The 18,336-nt window shown below is 42.1% G+C and overlaps 1 protein-coding gene across 1 annotated transcript in view; it reads left to right on the top strand.

The window, feature by feature from the left end:
* LOC139914419 (uncharacterized) overlaps positions 1-18,336 on the top strand; it is a 110,113-nt gene that overhangs the window by 43,112 nt on the left and 48,665 nt on the right. The window contains exons 9-24 of the mRNA XM_078290691.1: positions 655-753; positions 2,859-2,957; positions 3,286-3,483; positions 4,777-4,875; positions 6,016-6,114; positions 7,702-7,800; positions 8,565-8,762; positions 10,851-10,949; positions 11,843-11,941; positions 12,817-13,023; positions 13,619-13,717; positions 14,009-14,107; positions 14,390-14,488; positions 14,782-14,877; positions 14,995-15,067; positions 15,806-15,865. Coding sequence (XP_078146817.1) covers positions 655-753; positions 2,859-2,957; positions 3,286-3,483; positions 4,777-4,875; positions 6,016-6,114; positions 7,702-7,800; positions 8,565-8,762; positions 10,851-10,949; positions 11,843-11,941; positions 12,817-13,023; positions 13,619-13,717; positions 14,009-14,107; positions 14,390-14,488; positions 14,782-14,877; positions 14,995-15,067; positions 15,806-15,865 — 1,822 coding nt within the window. The remainder of the gene's footprint in view (positions 1-654; positions 754-2,858; positions 2,958-3,285; positions 3,484-4,776; positions 4,876-6,015; positions 6,115-7,701; positions 7,801-8,564; positions 8,763-10,850; positions 10,950-11,842; positions 11,942-12,816; positions 13,024-13,618; positions 13,718-14,008; positions 14,108-14,389; positions 14,489-14,781; positions 14,878-14,994; positions 15,068-15,805; positions 15,866-18,336) is intronic.

Here is an 18,336-nt window from a genome sequence, read left to right as displayed (position 1 = left end):
TGTCCCACTTTGCCCTATAGAAGCACTTCTGGTGAACACACCCTCTTCCGCCAGATAGACATCAGGCTAGTTTGATTGGAAAGACAAAGGGAAAACCAAGACAGGGATCAACACAGTTAAACTAGAACCCTGCAGCTGAAGTTGTTGGGATTTTTACGGGTAGTTTCCTCTAGAGGGGGATGTTGAGCCATTTTCCCACCGCATTGTCTCCAATACATAGTAGGATCCTGAGGAATTGAGTAGGAAATGTTCGGACAACTGATATGTATTGAAACACCGTGACACTAATTATCCAAAAGATGAACCATGCATGAACAGGCCATGTGAAATACTCTGTACAGCTTCATTTACAGCTGAAATGCTTTTAGTTTTATGTATCAAACTCTGTAGTTGTAGCCTGTTGAGCGTGTGATGAATTGTCATTAATCAGTGACCTGTCATCACCAACACTATCTCATTAACAGATTGTGATATGTGTTAGGATCAGCGGTGTTGAGTGTTTTTCTATTCTCAAAACTACTTGGGCCACTAAGAGCTTAAATTGCCTGATAAAATTCAGAATCCTTTTGGTGCTGTTGGCTGACAAAAAGGTTTGATGCTCCAAAAATATGAGTCATGATGTTTTTTGTTGATGTGTTTTTATTTTCTTCCCAGAATGACATAACGCCATTGCACGTAGCATCCAAACGAGGGAACAGTAACATGGTGCGACTACTGGTGGAGAGAGGGGCCAAGATAGACGCACGGACCAAGGTATACACACACACACACACACACACATTTTAAATGCTTTATTTGGACTGAATTATAACATGGTATAACATGGTATTTAAATATTAAAGAGACTTAACACATGGCTTTAGAAGTATCCAAAAACCCAGTTTAACATCTACTGCAGTTACACTGGCACACACACATATGCATACACATATACAAACACACACATACACAACAAACACACAACAAAATGACATTTTCTTTCCAATACAGAAAGTGCATCCATCTGTCTTCCAATACAGGCACATACAGTACCTATCCACACATTTCGTCACTGTCAGGTGAAAACCTCCAAAATGTCAACTCTTCAAGAGCTAAGAAAAGCAGCCTTGTTTTTAGCTTGACCACCATGTATTTTATGAATGTATCCAATGTGGTTTAAAAGAGTTTTTATACACCCAAGGATAGTAAAAGAACCCATAGAAGATTGAAGCGCAACTGTTCTACCAGTGAAGAATTTGAATGTCAGGCTGAACAATTGGGCCAGAGATTTACTGAGAGAGACTACCCCCAAACTGTAATTCAGCGTGCACACATGCGCGCAAGAAACACTCCACGTTCTACATTGTTGTGAAATAAGAGGAAGCTTGACCACGATGAGAGACTCTGTTTTGTCACCGAGTTCAATCACTGTGCAGGTACAATAAAAAATATAATTTCTAAACATTGGCATATCTTGCAGACTGAACCGATGCTGCAGTCAATAATAAAAAAAAAACACGCTTGTAACATTCCGAAGAGCGCGCACAATCAAAGACACCTTAGTCCATTCTTCTCAAAGGTCAGAACGCACCACTTGGCTGTCACTTAATGGTAATTATAGATGTGGGAGCTGTGCCCAGTGCAACAACACCACTAACCGTAAATATTTTTCTCACCCGCTCACTGGACGCAAATATTTTCACTGACAATTTATCAATTGCAAATCCACAAATGTGATATATATGCTTACCTGTCCATGTGGTAAGGCCTATATTGGCCAGACAAAAAGGCCTTTAAAAATTAGTATTTCAGAACATAAAACTGCGATACGCACTGGCAACATGGATTACGCAATGGCCAAACACTATCTTGAGGCTAAACACGGTCCATCTTCCTCTTTGAAATTTGTTGCACTTGAACAAGTCATTTCTGCCAGAGGGGGCAACCTTCCAAAAATGCTCACACAGAGAGAGATGTTTTGGATTGATAAATTTAATACTATGTGTCCTACTGGTCTTAATGCTTTCTCTAACTTGCGTTGAATGTCTTGAATGTTCTTACTGGGCTCATGATGATTTTTCATTCAGGTGCTCTCTCTAATTTGAGTTGAGTGTCTTGAATGTCCTTACTGATCTTTATGATTATTTGTCTTCCCCTAATTTGAATTGAATATCTTGAATGTTTTTGTCCAGGACCAACTCAATGATATTTAGTTGCTTTTTGGGGCCTATTTATCTTCATTATCTTAATTATTTAATGATTTTAATGATTTATGTGTGGACATATATCTTTTTGTCTTGCACAGATGTGTTATGTTTGTACATGTATACGTAGGCTTCGATTTAGGGCACTGCCCCCGGCAGGTGCAGCTTGTTACACTGATTTGTACAGTATATATAGAAAGCGTTGTGACTTATTGTCTTGATGCTCTGATGAAGGTGTAATACCGAAACACGTTAGCAGTCAAAAAATAAATTGGTGAAAATTAGGTGACGTCTTCTTTGTTATATTCTTTTTTATTATTATATTGGTGTGCTGCTTTCTTTCAACTCTAACCCATAGAAGATCATGTAATCTTTCAAATGAAGCGAAAACATGAAAATCTAGAGTTATGAAATAGATAGTTATGAGGTTTTCACATGACAGCATGGATATGGACAAGCTTGAGTATTTCGTCCCTTACCCCTGCAGTGAGGGCTGCGGTGCCTTGCTCAAGAGTACTTTGTCAGTGATGCTGTGCAGCTTATATGTAATACTATGTAACAGTCAACAGCTCACAGCTGAAACACACCTTCAACAACCTTTTGGTTATTAGTCGGCCTCTTTGTAGTCCAGCTAATTTGCTGCAGTTCTGATTTATCGTGTGTCTGTCGCTCCAGGACGGTCTGACTCCCCTCCACTGTGGAGCCAGGAGTGGCCATGAGCAGGTAGTGGAGATGCTGCTGGACCGAGGAGCTCCCATACTGTCAAAGACCAAGGTACATCTCACCTCCACCCTGTGTGTTTTCTCTGTGTATCTTTCTCCCACTTACTCTCCTCTCTCTCTGTCTCTCTCTCTCTCTCTCTCTCTCTCTCTCTCACTTTGCTCCTTGAACTCTCTTTCTCCATTATTCTTTCTCTCTTCCTCTCTCTCTTCAACTCTCTCTTACTCCCCCCCCTCTTTCTCAACAACTACACTTACCCTATTGTCTAGCTGTTTCTCCTTACAAATCGGTCTGTCTCTCTGTCATTCACACACTGTTGGCTGTTGCAATAATCTTATTGACCTTGGCTTTACGGCACTCTCTCTCCCTCCCTCCTTTACAGAACGGTCTCTCCCCCCTCCACATGGCGACGCAGGGCGACCACCTCAACTGTGTCCAGCTCCTGCTGCACCACGAGGTGCCGGTGGACGACGTGACCAACGACTACCTGACGGCGCTGCACGTGGCCGCCCACTGCGGACACTACAAGGTGGCAAAGGTCATAGTGGACAAGAAGGCCAACCCCAACGCCAAGGCACTGGTGAGGAAGGAACAGGGGTGGGAGGAGAGAGAGAGAGAGATTGGGAGCAGAGAAAGAGAGTTGCTCTTCTGAAGCGTCAGTGGGAAATCGACTCATCCATCATCCCTTGTGGAAAAAAAAGCATGAAAGGGAATGGGAGGGAGGGAAAGCAAGGGAGAGGAGTTCTTCTGCATCCAGTTCAAGGTGACCAAGATCATAGGCAAGAGGGCTTTCAATCAGTCAATCAGTTACTTGATCTGAAGGAGAGGAGACAGGAAAGAGAGAGGGTTGAGGTGGCGGAGGGATAGGGAGGGCGCAGAAAGATAACAGCTGATGAGAAGGCCAGCCAGCCCAACATCAAAGCATCGGCTAGAGACCGAAAGAGTAGATACATTATAGCAGAGAATGTAAGAGTCACTCTGAAACCTACTGCAGCGTTGCTCAAGGTTGTGACAGTGGAATGTTTAAGTGTTGCAGCCAGGTCTGGATGTTTAAAACTGATGCAGCAACATAAGCCAACCACAAAATATGAACTTTTCTTCCTTCCTTTCGCTCCTTTCCGTCCTTTCCTTCCATCCTTCCTTAACTTACCTTTTGTTTGTTTGAGATATACAGATAGATAAATAAGTGATTTAGATGGAGGAAAGAAGACACACAAAGCATACTAGGAGAGATTAAAGGAGACTTAGAGATGGGAGGCAGGCTGAGAAGGAAGACTAGAATGAAGGAAACAGGCAAGGAGACAGAAAGAGACTTTTTTGACCCAGCCTCTGTCTTGGCCTAAGACAGCCATATCTGTTCTGTAACGGGAGCAGTCTGGGTGTGGTTAGAGCAGTGGGACTTTATAGAGAGAGAGAACGGGAGGGAAAGAAAGAAAAAAGGAGAGAGGGAAAAAGAGGGGGAGGACACGGAGAGGAAAATGAAGTCATAGGACGGAGCCAGAAACCTCAAAGCCAAGGGAGTGAGGGAGGGAGGGGGCAGAGTGTGTGTGTGTGTGTGTAAGAGAGAGAGAGGAGAATGAGTTGTAAAGAAAAGTATACTTTTTTTTTTTTACAGCTCATAGCTGAGTCGACTCTTCCCCACACATGCTTGTCTGGTTTGTAGGCAGAAGGGTTGAAAGAGAGACAGAAAGAAAGAAAGAAAGGAAAAGCAAAGAAGGAAAGAACGATCCCCCATTGTACTGTATTTTCCATCCAGAGTTCCACATTTGTCTTCCGCCAGCTCAGCAAGACCAACTAAGCCACACAGAGAGTTTTTGGACTGTTTTTATACACTTTTATATCTATTTTTTATATGTATATTTTTGTGTTTTAGAATGGTTTCACTCCCCTGCACATTGCCTGTAAGAAGAACAGAGTCAAGGTGATGGAGCTACTTCTGAAGCATGGAGCGTCTATACAGGCAGTCACTGAGGTAGGCGTGTGTGTGTCTCTCTCTGTGTGTGTGTGTGTGTGTGTGTGTGTCTGTGTGTGTGGGTGAGTGTGTGTGTGTCTGTGTGTGTGGGTGAGTGTGTGTGTGTCTTGGCAGTACCATGGTATCAGTTGTTTTTTTAATCAGTTTTTACAGCGGCAAAGGCAGGGGGTGAAGTATTCTGGTTTTGCACTCTGTGAACTTCCCAGAGCATCACTGGAGGGACGAGTCAAACAGTTGAAATGACCGAGGCAGACAAAGCCCTGTTTTGCCTTGATTTACTATGTGTGTAAAATTCTGTCTGTGTTAAATTTGTGTGAGACTGAGACTGAATAGTGGTCAATATTCCCACACAAAAGATACCACTTAATACCTTATTTTCAGCGGGACAGTAGATTATAAAGGTACATATGTTTTGCTAAGAAAGCTTAGAGAGCATATTAATTCAGTTATCTACATTTTTTGGCTCTAATTTACCTCTAAGGTACAAATTGTTCTAGGTGGGATGAAGGTTCTTTTATTGGACAGTTCAGCTAAGGTAATAGGACTTTATTTTTCCACAAATACCTCCTAGATACAGAGCTGACAGCTTTAATACAGCCCTCTGTCAGTGCCAGGGATTGAACAAGCCACTTTTCGATTGTAAATCAACTTTTCCACCTCTGCACCAACCAGCCGCTCTGCTGCTGTATTTTGGTTCTGTACTGCACTGGGTATTGGGTTCATGGATGAAGCTATGCATCTTCTCAGTCTGTGGAGCTGTCTGCATACAGGAGGAGCAACAGTTCAGTTCATTTAACAATCATCAGGTGTTCATTATTTTTCAAGGTCATTTTATAGAGCATTTCTGCTTCCGTAGACAGTGAGGGGGAGAGAGGGAATGACGTGACACAGATTTGGATATGTAGGAGTTAATTATTTATAAGGTCGGTTTTAAGATATTGTTTTATTACATAGTATGGAATTGTAGGTTAAAGGGGGGGGGGGATTGAGGTGATGAGCCATATTTGAATCCTTGATGTACATTAACAAACTGAATTTCTCAGTTAATTTTTCATGCACTCATTCCTTTTATTCATTTGTTTTCATCAATTTATCTCCTTCTCTCCATCTCTCTGTTTTTCTCTCTGTCTGGCTCTCCAGTCTGGTCTGACTCCCATCCATGTTGCGGCGTTCATGGGACACGAAAACATCGTCAGCCAACTGACCAACCACGGGGCTTCAGCAAACACAACCAACGTGGTGAGTGTTCAGGAAGTTGCTTTCTTTCTTTCATTCTTTCTTTCTTTCTTGCTCTCTTGCTTGCTCTCTTGTTTTCTTGCTTTCTTACTTTCTTTCTTACTGTTTCTACTTTTCCTTTTTTACACTTTCTTTCTTTCTTTCTTTCGGGCTCTTTCACTCTTTCGATATAACATGCTGTTTATCTGTGGTGACTGGTTAAGTGTGGGCCACCAGTGTAGCCCGTGGTTATGGCAAGTGGAAAATTCAATATTGCTTTCTAAATAGCGGAAAATCGATGTAGGTCGCTTAATGGGTTATAAGAAAATACATGATCATGAAAAATTCCATCGGTCATAACTGTTGGCATCAATGTCCATCCTCAGTACCTTAAAGACAACATGAAACTGCATTTTGAGAGAGCCTTGCCTCCATAATTCAACATATTTCTGGCTGAAACAGAATGTTGGGGCAGGACATAACGTGGGGAGGGATTATTCAAAGGTGGGCTGGGATGGACCATAGCGAACACGGAAAGTGACTCAGAAGAACTGGAAGTCTGCATTGCATTGTAAAGGAGTGCTCACTTCCTCCATCACCTCCATCTACCCTGTGATTGGAGCAGGCCGTGGACAAAGCCCTTGGCGTGCAGGAAGGGGAAGAGGGAGAGGAAGAGTATTTTGTCCCCAGTGTTGCCACATGTCACTCTGAAAGTTGTGGAGTTTCAGGTGCTGAGATTTTTGGCTTTGAAATCTCACTTTCTGCTCCATACTCTGTGTTGGGACAAACCCCTGTTGCAATTACTTGTTGCTAAAAGTCATAGATTACTTAGTGTCCCTTTAAATACTGTAGGTGTATGTTATCAGCTAAGAAAATTTGCTAAAAATTCAAATTTTGGCCTCCACCCTCCTATATGGACCAGAGCCTCTCTAATCACACTGTTAGTTCAACTCTCAAACCACAGGTAGGGAGAGAAAGAAATAATGAGAGGGAGGGAGTATGTGGCAGAGAGAGAAAGAGATGAAAAAGTAAAAGAAAGAGCAGAAAGAAAAGAATTGAAGAAACAAGGAAAGAGAATCAAAAGGGAGAGGGAGATAGAGAGAGCGGGTGAGAATGGGAGCGGGAGAAAAACAGAGGTGGGAGAGAGCGAGAGAAAGAGGGGAAAGAGCACTGCACACTCAACTCTTCAACCCCAACTATTCGGTCGCCCACGCTGTGTCTGTGGCCAGGTTACCGTAGAAACGGAACATTATGGGACGTCATTATGGTGAGCTGGGTAGGGAGAGCAAGGGGGTCTCTCTCTCTCTCTCTCTCTCTCTCTCTCTCTCTCTCTCTCTCTCTCTCTCTCTCTCTCTCTCTCTCTCTCTCTGGCCACGGTAGATCATAGAGATAGAGAGACAATGAGAAGCGGTGGGAAGGTTAGGGCTTTCTGGAACATCAAAAACTTTGGTATTGTTTGCATGTGTGTGTGTTTATGAGAGAGAGAGAAGGTTTGCAGAGGAGACACAGCAATAAAAAAGAATATCAGTAACTTCAGTTTTCTGTTTCTGTGTTTCTTGTTTCTTCTTCTGTGTGTGTGTGTGTGTGTGTGTGTGTGTGTGTGTGTTCCAGCGGGGAGAGACAGCACTCCACATGGCTGCCAGGGCAGGACAGTCAAACGTGGTCCGATATCTGGTCCAGAATGGAGCACGAGTTGAAGCTAAGGCCAAGGTAGGACACACGTGTGTGTAGTATGTGTGTGTGTGTAGTATATGTAGTGTGTACTAACTGCAGTGCACTTTTCACTAGCAATCTTTGAATTTAGAAGAAAATTTGCCTCCTGAATTGACTGAATTGAAAGTGATTTAAACACAGCCAGGTTCAGCAGCAACAGGCATGTGTGTGTTTGTGTGTGTGTGTTTGTGTGACACAGTAATAACATTGTCACTAAATAATCTGTGTGTTTGGGTGTGTGTGTGTATGTGGGGGTGTAGTTGTGTCATTGCACATGTCTAATTACTCAGTAATTGAAATGCCATTACTCCTATTTCCATATGAGGGTTTGTCTTCTTGTTTACATAGTACAAACAACAGTTTTGGATAAACTGTCATGAAGAGACCCCTGCAATATAAGACAATGACTTGGCTATGATGAAGTTCCACTCCAAGAGTAATTTAGCAACCAAGCCAACCCCACCCATTATCTCATCAGAGAAATGTCTCACTCAGAGTTGTTGATCTTTAATGAATGGGTTCTGGAATGAAAATCTTTCCCAAATGCCCAGGAAGGATGAAGATTGCATAGGTTTATAGCACAAATGTCTCTGTAACACAACAAGTCAGTCAATGGGTTGGGTTGTAATGGGTTGTAATTTATAGTGCAATGTAGTGCAATATCTGTCTTTCTTTCTTTCTGTCTTGAGCAAATACCTATTCTGAATCTTTTTTTCCCTCTGTATCAATTAAGTCTTTGCTTGTTTGTTTGTGGTCTCCAGGACGACCAGACCCCGCTGCATATCTCGAGTCGCCTTGGTAAGCCAGACATCGTCCACCAGCTGCTGGCCAACGGAGCATGCCCAGACGCCACCACCAGCTCCGGATACACACCTTTACACCTGGCCGCCAGAGAGGGACACAGAGACGTGGCTGCAGCACTACTGGACCAAGGAGCTAGCCTGGGCATTACTACTAAGGTAGATATCACACACACAGAGTATGTCTGATGTGTGGAGACAGATACTCAGATGTGGCCATGGCATTACTAGACCAAGAACCTATCTTGGAGATAGGTTGGTTGTTGGTTGAAGGTTGGAAACACACACATATATGCATCAACATGGACACAAGCACATACACACACATACACATACACATACACATAAACATGCACAAACACACAGACAACACATATACACACAAATGTATACATGCACATGTACACAAATATACAAGTGGCTTGCCTGGGGACTGCTACTATTGCTAACACACACACACATAGCTGTTCAAATGTGCATACATACATACATACACACCTACTGGTCCATAGCAGGCATAGAGAAATAGATTGGAGAAATCTGCTTAGCGAATGGCAAGGGTGGTGAGTGTGAGAGTACAGGATGGGAGAGAGTGAGAGAGAGGTGTTCTGCATGAAACATCTGTTTAATGAATAGCGGAATAGCAAATTCTGGGAGTCGGAAGGTCTGTACAGTCTGAGAATGCTGTGCCTGGAGGAGTTTTCAAGGTTGGGCTCAATTTTCTCTGTGCATTACTCAAAACATCAAATTAAACTGCAACAGAGCCTTTTTTGGAAACAAATTGCCAGTTTTTAATTTTTAAGAAAGTCTCCATCCCTGAGTTCCATCCAAAAAGGGGGTGGTTCCAACTGATTTTTAGCTTTGACTGGATTCTCCCAATGTCTTCTGAGGTAATATACTTGCTGGAATATTTCAATGCTAGTGTTTGGGCCAGCCTCACAGAGGGAAGCAGCCTTGAAAACCTGAGTCACCTTATAAAATAAGGGCAATAAGTAAGGTTTTTACTGCCCCATAACACAAAATGATCATAATATGTCTGCAGGGGCTTGATAGGGTTGTTGATCATATTGATGATAAACAATGACTCAATGATTACTTTGCCAATTACTGATACTCCTGGCTTTCAAAAGGCACTTTCCAGCCCATATTCTCTGTTTTGGAACAAAAACTTCCCGCCCATTGGAATTTCAAGACACTCCCAATCCCAGTTACAGGCCACCGTCCCTCCAGGGGACGGGAGGGGTGGCGGTGCTGTGCCAGAGACTTGTCTAGCAGGAGATAAGTTGTTACAATCCTACTGGTCACGATAGAGGTGGATGAAGGTCACAGATCACTTAATGCCCCTTTAAAAGGAGGATGAAGCACAGATGTGGCTAATAATCTTAACATTTCAGCTGGATGCAAGCAAGTTTGAACAGTTGTGCAACATGATGGTTTGTGTCATCGCTTACACCACTGTGCTGTTAAATGGCTGCAATGTATACAATTGCACCTCCTTGCAATAATCTGTATCAGATCTATTCAGCTAATGAGAAATACATGATCATACATCATAACCTTGCATCCATCCATAGTGCGGTCATGGATACATAACGATTCAGGGACCTGAACCCAGGAAGCCACTCTGGATTCTATCAAGCCACATAATTATTAGTCATCTCTCTGCTTTAATGGCAAGTTGTGGTGTTATTGTAAGGACTGAGTCATAGAGTTCTACAACTTAAGTATGTGGTCATGCATGCACACACAGACACGCACATACAGTGCACACACATACACAAACACAAGGCTGGGTCTGTCTGGGCAGAATTGGTTTCGAACCATGGTCACTGATCTGTGTTGCCTCATAACAGAAGAATCTGGTGAAACACACCAGAACCCCCCGACCCCCTTTGTGTTTCATCATTCTTTGAGTGCAAAGTAATCATTTTCCTATGTTGTAATGACTTAGCCCTTCAAATGATTCAATGGTTTGTGATTAAACGCACATGATTTTGTGGAGCAGCCGTATGTAGGATGTAAATGAGGACAGGAGTGAGGAAAATAACAAGCACTTGAAGTGTGTCATTACGTAGTAATTAGTAACTAATTCACTGACTAACTGGCTGTTAACTTAGTATTAGTACTATAGTAGTGGTGGTAGTAGTAGTATCAGTAGCAGTGTTTTTAATAGTCATTGTAGTATTAGTAGTAGTATTTTATATTATATTTGGTATTATATTGTTTTCTGCTGTTGTGTCTTTCCAGAAGGGCTTCACTCCCCTGCATGTAGCGGCAAAATATGGGAAGATCGAGGTAGCCAACCTGCTGCTGCAGAAGAACGCCCCACCAGACGCTGCAGGGAAGGTAAGGCAACACACACACATAGACACACACATTCTGGAAAATATACAGTAGCACAGTGTAACTATCTGATGTCAGTGTTGTCATGTGCGCGCGTACAAGCATTTGTGCGTACTTGAGAAAGATAGTTCCAGAGAGGCGGAGAAAGAGAGAGGGACATGTACTACAAAGTTCCCTTCATATTAACAGTGCAGAATAAATTTGACCGTTTTCTGCTATGTCTCTATACTACATATGGAATTAATTATCCAGCGAGCCATCAACCCACAATCATGTATGAATCACCTCTTTCCTCAGCTTATGTTTTTATAGTCACTCAACTGTTACATCAGTCGTAGCAGCCATGGGAATAGTATCTTCTCTTCCCCTGTGAAAGACTCATTTTGCTGGATTTATAGGCTCTGACACATAGGCAACCTTTTGATGCAGTATAGAAAGGCAATATAGCCTGCAGCAGAGAGGAGTACGAGCAAATGCAATGTGGTGCAATTCAGTTCAGTACAGTTCAGTTGAGATCAGTTTGATTCAGATCAAATATCCCCATATGGGGAAATGAGGCCTATTGTCAGGTTTACGGTCAGTTACAATCACATGCATTCTTTTCTCAATAAACTTGATGCACAACCTTGATCTTTCAGTTGGCTTACATTGTATTGCACATATTAACACATGCACATACACACACCTATGCCCCTCATACATGCAAACCTAACTCACACATGCACAATATTATTAGACAGGATCATTGTGTTTGTATTGGAGCTACAGTCAAAGCTCTCACAGCACTGTCTGTCACCTCTGCTCATGTATCACCAACTAACAAGACTTGTGTTTGTCTGTGTGTGTCTGTGTGTGTGTGTGTGTGTGTGTGTGTGTGTGTGTGTGTGTGTGTCCAGAGTGGACTAACTCCACTGCATGTGGCAGCACACTACGATAACCAGAAGGTGGCGCTACTCTTACTCAACCAGGGAGCTTCGCCGCATGCTGCTGCAAAGGTAAGGGTCCTGTGGGAGTTTAAATGTACCTAAAATATCAAAGTAAGGGCGTTCTAGGAGGTTAAATCGAACGCTCCTAATGCACTGCACAAGAAGGTCTCTCTCTCTCTCTCTCTCTCTCTCTCTCTCTCTCTCTCGCTGTCTTTCTTTCTGGGTGAAAGCTGGCTGACCTAGTTGCAGCCTTCGCTGTCAATGACAAGCAATCACGCACACACGTGATGCATTGTGATTGGCTGGTTGGATGCCCCTTCCACCCTAACAGCACCTATTCAGAAAGAGTTGCCAATGAAATCAGCAAGGCTCCAATAATTTCCACCACTTCCTGATAGAATGTTCAATAAGCCAATGTTGGTAAACATAATTCCAGCCAACAAAAGAGTTTTAGCTAATATTGCTTAGCAACAAACTTTAGATCTCAGACATAAAATTATGAACTGAATCTCTGGGTGCTTAAAATAGTTCTACACACCTCAATGTTGCAACTTTTATGAAGACAAATCCAGACCAATCCAGAGAAGAACAGCAGCAAAATGTAGAAAAGGAGAATATCCACTGACAGTTTTGTTTTTTTTATTAGCAAACTAGTGACAATAATGTGTCAACTAGTCCCCTCTCTACTGAGCCATTATATAACAGGATTCAACAGCATTCATCAGAATGCACCATATTGGTTGAAAATGCATGTAACATATGACAATATTATGAATTCACAAACTAGTGCTATTTTGTATCCGCTGTGGAATTTCATCAAATTGTCCTAAGCATTTTATTCTCTCCAAATGAATTCTGTTTCCACGTAGCTGTATGTGAGAGGATGATGGTGGTAGAAAGAAAAAGAAGCAAACTTCAGACTTCTCTGTCTCCTCTGTGCCCAGAATGGTTACACTCCAGTCCACATCGCAGCTAAGAAGAATCAGATGGAGATCGCCACCACACTGCTGGAGTACGGTGCCTCCACCAACACCGTAACGCGCCAGGGAATCACCCCGCTGCACCTCGCAGCACAGGAGGGCAACGTGGACATCGTCACACTGCTGCTGGCCAGAGACGCTACTATTAACATGGGCAATAAGGTAGAAGATGTGTGTGTGTATCTGAGTGCATGCATACATGTGTGTATGTGTCACAGACGGGCAATGTGGAAATAGTCATTGTGGCCAACTGTTAACATGGGCCACAGTGTTTAGGGTGTGTGTGTGTGTGTTTGTGTGAATGTGTGTCACAGGAGGGCACTGGTGTAGGATATCTGTGTGTGAATGGGTGGGTGGGTATGCAGGAGTGTGTGTGTGTGTGTATATATGGAAGGTGACAGGGGCAGATATAGTGCCAGTGCTGTGATAGACTAGTACAGCAACATGGGGATATAAATATGGAATGTGTGTGTGGATATAGAAATACTACTACTAGCAAGAGACACTGCTATTAACATAGGCTACGATACATGAGGAAAGCATGTGTGTGAGTGTGAGTGTCACTTAACATTCCCTTGGGATTAATCAGTACAATGCACAGACCTGGAATCTTTCCCTTCCCTCTAACCCTTATCAATTGTATTTCTCTCCCTCTGGATTATAGCATACATTCAGTACCTCACTATCCCTCTGTCTCTTTCTATCTGTATGTTTGTCTGTCTCTCTCACTCTGTCTGTCTGTCTGTCTGTCTGTCTGTCTCCTCAGTCTGGTCTGACTCCACTCCACCTGGCTGCCCAGGAGGATAAAGTCAACGTCGCTGAGGTCCTGGTCAACCAGGGAGCTACCGTAGACCCTGAGACGAAGGTAATACTAGTAGTCTCTATTAGTCTCGAGGGTCAATTTAGTACACTTTCTGTGACTGATAACTTGCTTGAGTCTGAATTGTCCTGATGCAGTAAACCCATCTAGTACTCCATGCAAGTTAAAACAAACACACTGTCCTTATCTTTTTGTCTTATTGATTGTTTTATGATACACACTTACATTCATGTCACACAGTTGACCAAGACAGACAAAGAAGAGACACTATACCAAATAATTTGACTATCATCTCTTTGATAATTGCCTTTTGAAAGTGATTTTCTCTGTCATCAGATGGGTTACACTCCTCTCCATGTGGCCTGTCACTACGGCAACGTGAAGATGGTCAACTTCCTGCTGAAAAACCAGGCTAAGGTCAACAGCAAGACCAAGGTAGCCACTGTGTGTGTGTGTGTGTGTGTGTGTGTGCGTGTGTTAAAATGTGTAGTACAAGCGTATTGTGTATGTGTATGCGTATTTGTTCGCTACACTTATGGATGTGTAGTTTCATTTGCTGCGTGAGAGTGTTCTTACCTCTCTCTCTCTCTCTCTCTCTCTCTCTCTCTCTCTCTCTCTCTCTCTCTCTCTCTCTCTCTCTCTCTCTCTCTCTCTCTCTCTCTCTCTCTCTCTCTCCTCTCTCTCTCTCTCTCTCTCTCTCTCTCTCTCTCTCTACAGAATGGTTACACCCCTCTCCATCAGGCTGCCCAGCAGGGACACACACACATCATCAACTTGCTGCTACAACATGGAGCATCACCCAATGAACTCACTGCTGTTAGTACACACACACACACACACACACACACAAACACACACACAGACTCAGACTCATGGGTCATCTGGCTCATGACCTTTGTTGCTCGTGGACGCTCTCTCCTCCAACGGTCCTGTTACTACACACTACCAAATGAATCCAAAATGCTTTTAAAAAAATTCTTAAATTATCCAATCAAGTCAGATAGTCCTTGAATAATCCTCATGTTGAACCTTAGCTAGATTATAGTTTTGTTTTCCTGATATTGTTTCAAACAGATTAGTCACCTAACTGTATTGTTTCTTTTGTCCAGAACGGGAACAGCGCCCTGTCCATTGCCAGGAGGCTCGGCTACATCTCTGTAGTTGACACACTGAAGGTGGTCACCGAGGAGACTCTGACCACTCAAGTAAGTGTGTGTTTTTGTGTGTGTGTGTGTGTGTGTGTGTGTGTGTGTGTGTGGCAGTTTGTAACTGAGAGCATAACATCATCATCATTTGATTAAGAGCCCATCTCTTTCTGACAGACTGTGACAGAGAAGCACAAGATGAACGTTCCAGAGACCATGAACGAAGTGCTGGACATGTCTGATGATGAAGGTAAGGATTGCATTCACAGCTTTATACTGCAGCTTATTGATTTGCAAATCAATATTGTTAATATCAATCAGTCTAAACAGTTCTCCCCATACTGCATGACCCCAGTCGCAAAATCCTAGATAGAACCAAAGTCTGTAAAATACCAGGTTGATTCACGTTTGGCAGAACTCATAGGTTGTCATGGGACCTGTGTCCTGTAAGATACAGTGTGTCCACTGAATTCAGGTCTCAGTGCTGCTCCCTCGGTTGCCAAACTTCCCCATTGTTGTCCAAGAAACTTGGTTGTTTTGTTGTTGTTGTCTAGATCTGAATAATTTAGTTGGAAAACCCATCATATTTTTTTTTTTAATCTTTTAACTTTATCTCTTGATTTTACTTGACTTGTTGTAATCATGAATAGGATTGAACAGTTTCATTCTGCCATTTGAAAAGAGTGACACTTCCTCTTACAAAATTACTGACAGCGCAAAATTAAAACATTACTGTCCAACCAAGGATAGGTAACTTAAGTCCTTGGTTAACAAAATGCGAACATTTTTTCAGTAGAAGTATGGAATGATAACCTTAAAGTAATGATTATTTTTGTTTTGCTTTTTCAAAATAGATATATAGCATTTTGAAATCAAACCCTTCTTTTATTTTCAGTACTTTCTTTGATTATGATTTCTTCATGGAAATGTTTTTCCACAGTTTTTGTTTCCTTTATCTCTAACCCTTTCTTCCATCCCCATCACACAGTCCGTAGAGCCAATGTCCCCGAAATGCTCACAGAGGACTATTTATCTGATGTGGAAGAAGGTATTTTTCATCATCATTTTTTCTTTCAATCATCACTTCTTTCTCTCGCTCCTTTCATCACTGCTCTGTTTGTCAGTGTTCCATTCATTTATTTATTTTTTCAAATTAACCCACTTCCAGTGGTGTAAAAAATAAAAACACCCTGGTGGAATTGCATTCTAATTAAAGTAAAAGTTCTCAAACATTATTCTATTCAAGTAAGACTAGTGATATTTGCTTATAGGTTTTCTATGAGGTTCTGATTGGCTGGCTTTGAAATGGCAGCATTTTCATGAACTTCTGTTTTGCATGCAAATCTTTTTCTAATTTGTTTTTTCTCAAGTGTAAGAGCAAATACTTGTGCATGTACAATACAGTGTACATATGCGCAGTACTTGAGTTCTTTCCCCCGCTGCTTCCCCTCTCCGACTCTCTCACGCTGTCGTTGTTGTAAAGCCTCCGGTATTTTCATGCATTGAAATGCGTGGAATATGCCTTTATCCTGGTTGCCATGCCAACTGTCTGCATATGGCGTTGTGGAGTGTGTAACAGATTTCTTTTCACTCTCTGGAGTAGACTGCACACACACTTGATCCTTTGTCTTGAGGGGCTTGTCAGTGACGCTGCTATTGTAGTTTCACACATGTTGGGCCAAAGCAAACATGGCGTCAGCTGCTGTAGTGTGTGTGTGTGTGTGTGTGTGCGTGTGTGCGTGCGCATGTTTACTTGTGCATCTCTTTTCTCCTGGTCTCTAGAGCGGCTCAGAAGCATTTGGCTGAACTTGATCTTTTCACAGAATATTGTTAATGACAGAGAGGGAGAGGGAGAGGGAAAGATTGATGTACCCAGATTTTCCTATCAATGGTTTGTTTTATTTAAGTTTGACTTGGCTTGTGCCCCCTGGTGTTTGCTAAACACAGTCTGTGTTGATGGTAAAGAATAGGAGGCTTTTATCTGTATGTAGTCACATGTCTCTTGCTGTCTGCAGCTTCCAGTTTTTTCAGTCAGTAGCCTGCAAAAATCTCAAACAGCATTTCAGCATTTCAAGAATTGAGAAAACTTCCCCATGGTGCCTTAGTATGTGTGTGCATTGATTACATTAGATTGCGATGCTGTGGCTTGGTGCCAGGGTGATTCAATATATTCTAGTCAGTGACAGTTTCAGCTGCTGTCATTTCCAACAACAAATGACACAATATGAAGCTAGAATATTAACAACGTGTGGGTCTGTCCCATGAGTAATGGCTAATGTTGTAATGTTGGTAATTTCTCAATGAGTGTCTTTCTATAGAAACAGACTCACAGCAGATGGGGAGAAAGAGTGAATGAACATAGGAAAAATAGAATGGAGGGAGGAAGAGGAGAGAGTAAAGAGATGGAGTGAAAGGGAAAAATGAAAACAGAAGGAGGGGAGGTAATGGAAACAATGCATGACCTATGGGTTTGCACAGAGGCTTGTAAGTAGTAAATAAGTTAAAGTAATATTCAGGGAAAAGCGTTTTATATTCATCGTCATATCTCAATCACAAATATCCCTTTATGTGTGATTAAACAAAATATTCAGAATATTACCATGCCAAATGAATTAACACAGACTGCAAAAATGAAAATTAAATGGTTGAAGGTGTTTACCTTGTGGCTGTGTTTGTGTTTAAACAGAGGTGGATGTTGGAAATATCTGCATCAGCTACTCCTGTAAGTCCTAAAAAGAGTGATTTGACTACAACTAACTCCATTAACCAGTTTGAAGTGGTACAACCCAACTGACGGATCTAAACTCTGTGTGTGTGTGTGTGTGTGTTGTTGTTGTTTTTGTTGTTGTTGTTGCTGTTGTTGTTGTTACTGTTGTTGTAGGGATTTAGTGGAGTCAGCATCTTTAATTTCTGCTCTAAAATTGTAAGTGTAACTCTAGACACACACACACACACGCACACACACACAAACTCACATACCAGCTGAGCAACAGTAATGATTAACATCTCCAATAACACACACAGTCATGATCTAAATCAGGACTGCCCACAAACCCAATGCAGTCTTTTACAAACTGTCTTGGTTTCCAAAGAGTTTTTCCAGGCTTGTAAAGTTACTCAATATTTGGTCTGCATTGGTGTAACATTTGAATCGTGATATAACTTCTTGATGTTTTAAAATGCTAGTGGTCTACTTGTTCCAATAATTGATCCATTTCTGACTAGCCAATGTCCAGTTCTTGTAGCCCATGGCCCACGAGCCATCGTACATTTTAACCTTTGGCCCTTCATGCCTGTTTTTGGTGTTGGCACCTCATAGTCTAAATATAGTACTTCCTATTTAGTTAGTAGAAGAAGAGTGTAACATGTTAATTTGAAACTACTCTCATGTCTCATTTGCTCAACGCAACTATTGTACAAAGATTTGGGAATTTGGGAATTTGATATGAGACCAGTTATTTTGTTGGTTTTGTGTTTATTGGATCACTTCAACGAAACTTCTGTAATTGGATGTGCCCA

This window comes from Centroberyx gerrardi, chromosome 20 (assembly GCF_048128805.1).
Source record: "Centroberyx gerrardi isolate f3 chromosome 20, fCenGer3.hap1.cur.20231027, whole genome shotgun sequence".
In the NCBI taxonomy this organism is placed as follows: Eukaryota; Metazoa; Chordata; class Actinopteri; order Beryciformes; family Berycidae; genus Centroberyx; species Centroberyx gerrardi.
Note: the sequence above shows the minus strand (reverse complement) of the source record. Positions and strands in the feature narration are given on the sequence as shown.